This window comes from Xyrauchen texanus, chromosome 9 (genome assembly GCF_025860055.1).
Source record: "Xyrauchen texanus isolate HMW12.3.18 chromosome 9, RBS_HiC_50CHRs, whole genome shotgun sequence".
NCBI lineage: Eukaryota > Metazoa > Chordata > Actinopteri > Cypriniformes > Catostomidae > Xyrauchen > Xyrauchen texanus.
Window position 1 is genome coordinate 22,982,661 of NC_068284.1, and position 4,142 is coordinate 22,986,802.

A 4,142-nucleotide genomic window follows, 5' to 3' on the forward strand; every position below is an offset into this window, starting at 1 on the left:
TAACCTTCCTGCCCAATGTGTGTGATAGCTTGGTATGACACTGATATAGATTTGCTTTGGTTGGAGAGCAGTTTTGTTTTAAATAGTGCTTCCCACTGACGCAAAACAATGACAATAGCTTGCTGGTTAGCCAGAGCTATTTTAGGCCTATGTGAGGTGGACCTAGTGAAAATTTCATTGATAGATATGAGAACTCTACCTTCTTGTATGTTTATTAATTTTTACTACAGTACTTAAGTATTATATATATGTGGCCTGGAGTCACTGTTGTCTTTTTTAAACACATTTCAGCCAACTATGTTATATTCGGATCCAGCCTGTTTGGAGGTGGTTAGAATGTATAGATATATTTTGATTTTGATTTTTGATCAGGTCCAGGGTTCTACTGTTATTTTACTAAGGAATATACATTTAGAGTGTATTGCATTTTAAGAATGTTAACTGCAAAAGAATATTAATTCTATATCCAGTACATATATGTAATAATTTATAAGTGTTGGTAGACAGTATTACAAGTATTTCAGCAATTTATTTCTAATTTAATTTACTAAAATTATGATAAACAAACTGAAAGATATGAGAAAACTTGTTTTGCTTGTTCCACTTTCATTTATTTTGTATTATTCAAGTATTATGATGGACAAATAAAGTACTTACTTGGACTCTAAAATACAAAAGCTAATTTTTTAAAGAAAACTTATCCTTAATGTTCTAAATTTCAGTTTATCATTTCATCATTAGCTTCATGTCATTATGAAGATACGTATATACAAGCATATACAAGCATACATGCTTTTAATGTACAAAAGATATGATCCATTCCATCCCACAAGTTATAATTAATATTAATATTCATGTTAATAATTTGTAATAACATTCTAGACTTGCAGGCTCAGTACATTTAGATGTTCTATTTTCAAACAGTTAATAAATCAGTCTTTATATAGATATTCCTGTCTTATCGTGGTATTTTCCCAGGACTTTGTTCACTCCCTCAATTTGGAAGTGAATAACGATGAAGCTCCTTCAAATGGAGATTTATCTGTGCTGTAAAAAGAACCCAAAATGTTATGCAATATTGAAAGTAACCTCAAAGACTTAATCTATTATTTCTGAAAGTGCATCCTCATTCCAACTTCTCTATGTTTACCTTGGTTTAACACTTGATTGTCAGTCCGACCGGCTGTAGTTCTTCCTCCTCCAAGAGTACCGACAAAAACAGGTGTGTTGGACCCCACAGGGCCAAAACCCACAACTCCTATTGCTGGTTTGCCAGTCCCTACTCCATTTGATCCTGCACTGCTGAATGCTATTGACCCTGTTCCACTTATTCCCATATTTTCAGTTGTGCTTACACTAGATCCAGCACTGCCAAATCTTGTCAATCCTAATCCTAACCCACCCACACCACTTGTTCCTGTCTGGGCTATACCTGTTCTACTTGATCCTGCCCCACTTAATCCTGTGTTGCCCAGTCCAGTCGTGAGAGTCCCTGTCCCCCCTAGAGATGTACTAAATGGTCCTGTCACGCTTGATCCTACACTGCCCCATCTTGATCCTGCACCACTAAGACTGGGAAATCCTGCCGCAGTGGAGCTCATGTTTGGTTTGCCCAATCCTGTTGATCTCAGACCAGGTCCTCCTGCATTTGGCATGTTTGGTAAGCCAATAGGGTTTGGTACAAATGGATTTCGCATGAGCTGAAAAGTCAGTTTCAGATGGGAAAAAATTGTTAAATACAAACATACGCGCTTAAACGGCAATGGACCCATTTCACAGCCTGATGACATGTTTCTGTCCTACTGAGCAGCATAAAATCAAACTTTGTATCTTTTTGGATTATTTAGTGTACATTTATAACATTATTTGTGTTATATTACAACGCCATAAAAAATAAAAAATAGTCAAAACTGCTGTGATGACTGCTTTAATTCACCGCTCTCTCAGTGGATTTCTTCTTTTGCTGTTGGAGCATTTAGGAGGCTTGGGAGCACAAAAATAATATTTGCAGTGGTCTCCCATTCACCACTATAGAAGTTTACCCCGCTATAGTTTACTGCCCGTTCCAAACTCAGAAATGATAAAAGGGTCCATTGCAAATAAAATTATTTCTATTATGAAAAATATGAATTACAAAAATATATTGAAATGTTTACAGTTTTTGAAACTTTTTTATAGTTAAGTTTAAAGACAGAACTGTTTATTAACCCCACCTTACAGCTGGCAAGTGAGGTATTGAGAGTCTCAAAATTGTAAGTGAGCATTTTAATTTCTTTTTCTTTCACAGAAAGTAGGTCTTCTTTCAGCTTGTTCTCTCCTTGTAGTCTTCTATTTTCCAGCAGACATCGCTCAGTGTCTTGGTCATTCTTTAGCTGAATCTGCTCAAGAATATTGCGATTCTCCCGAATCATGGCACTGCGATTCTGATTGCACCAATCAGTGTCCTCTCTCAGGCGTCTATTCTCGGTCACATATTTGGAGTTTTCACCATTTATTTTTGTGAACTGGTTCCCTACAATGTTCAGATAAGACTGAAGCTTATTCTCAACGTCTCTTGAAAGACTACTACAGTTTTCACGGATGTCTTCAAGCTGACTTTTTTGTTTTTCACACGATAACTGGAAAGAAATGTGTTTTGAAAAAAGGTCATCAATCCGTTTGAGAAATTCTTTGGTGACACTAGGGATTCCTTGTAAAGAAGCAACAAAATCCTCTTTGCATTTCTTTTCATACAACTTGAGTTCATCTTGAAGGAAAGCCTTGTCTCGCCTCAGTCCAATCGCTTCCAAGTGATACCTGTCCTTGTCTTTGTTAGAGTTTTCTAACTCAGTTTTCATAATTGCCATTGTCTGAGTAAAGTTCGCTTTGACCAGCTTTAGCATTTCCTCTGACTGCTGGAGCATAGCTTGCAAACGTCTGTTGTTTTCTTGAAAAGAAAATTGTTGAAACCGTAAAAATGTATCTGTAGGTTTATATTTATTTACTGAACTCAAAAATTCAACATTTAGTAAATGAGAATGCATGAACTCATATTTATACAGGAGTTTAAAATAAACTTTTTTTAAATGGTTTACATCAATATCCATCCATCCATCCATCGTCAACCGCTTATCCTGTGTACAGGGTCGCGGGCTACATCAATATGAGAAAACAAAATATTCAATGCAAGATTTCTTTTTTCTAAAGAACCATCTTACCATTTGGATCTGGACAGAATGCTGAAGGACATGCATAAGGTGCTGTAGGCAATCTTCTTTCAATCTCACACTGAGACTATAAATGCAGAGCAAAGAAAACCTGTTCAATGGGACTGCTGTGAGCTTATATATATATATATATATATATATATATATATATATATATATATATATATATGTGTGTGTGTGTGTGTGTGTGTGTGTGTGTGTATAATGCTCCAAATATATAGATAAAAAATGAATGGAGGACCACATATATAATTATTCAATGTACATATACTATTGACAATGCAGGATATGAAAATTACACCAGCTAACAAGAGAACCTAATTTACAGTTTTCACATAAACTCTCTCTTTGCCTTACAGCAATTTCCTCTTATATATTTAATATAGGAGTTGATGATGGTTCTTTAAACACCAAAGCTTGTCATTTTGTATAAAACGTATTAATATCTAATTTAATACATTTGAACTTACCATTCTACTGTGCATCATCTTTATTGTTGTAGCTGAGGTATTTGCCAGTTTGCGTAGTTCACCAAGAATTTTGTCATTGCTCAGCTTTGCAGAAAGAGTGACATTCAATTGTTTTGTGAGGTTCTTTCCATTCTCACGGAGAACATGATTTATCATAGTCAGATCACTGACACTTTTGTACAACTCTTGCAATCTCTTCTCTTCCATGGTCTGCTCAGGCTGTCCGTACACCAGAAAGAGCACTAGACTTACAATGATCAGAGACTGGATTAGTGAGGAGAAAAAGAAAACAATTTTCATGTAGTAACCACAGCTCTTGCCCTTTGATTTGTGTATCTTCTTGGCAGCCAAGCCAAAGTTGGCCCGTGAAAAACCACTGTTGTACATCACTGCTAAAAAGCGGCCTAACAAATTAAGCCCTAGTTGGTTCTAAACCTTACTCTTTCAGTATGCAAAATAGTTCTCC

The 4,142-nt window shown here is 35.8% G+C and overlaps 1 protein-coding gene across 1 annotated transcript; it reads right to left on the reverse strand.

The window, feature by feature from the left end:
• Positions 1 to 767: 767 nt before the first annotated feature.
• Positions 768 to 4,142, reverse strand: LOC127649601 (plasmalemma vesicle-associated protein-like). Its single transcript, XM_052134794.1, has 5 exons — positions 3,677 to 4,142; positions 3,198 to 3,273; positions 2,214 to 2,926; positions 1,151 to 1,700; positions 768 to 1,047 (listed from the first exon to the last, which is right to left on the reverse strand). Exons 1-5 carry the CDS (start codon positions 4,061 to 4,063, stop codon positions 995 to 997), a joined length of 1,779 nt encoding a protein of 592 aa, XP_051990754.1. The 5' UTR covers positions 4,064 to 4,142; the 3' UTR covers positions 768 to 994.

What these genes read in the sequence shown, in the direction of transcription:
- LOC127649601 (XM_052134794.1), bottom strand. Translation starts at nt 4,063, where the DNA reads ATGTACAACAGTGGTTTTTCACGGGCCAACTTTGGCTTGGCTGCCAAG. An exon ending in AGATGATGCACAGTAGAATG is followed by an intron (nt 3,274 to 3,676) that starts GTAAGTTCAAAT and finishes CTGCATTTATAG; the next exon opens with TCTCAGTGTGAGATTGAAAG. An exon ending in CCTCACTTGCCAGCTGTAAG is followed by an intron (nt 1,701 to 2,213) that starts GTGGGGTTAATA and finishes CTGACTTTTCAG; the next exon opens with CTCATGCGAAATCCATTTGT.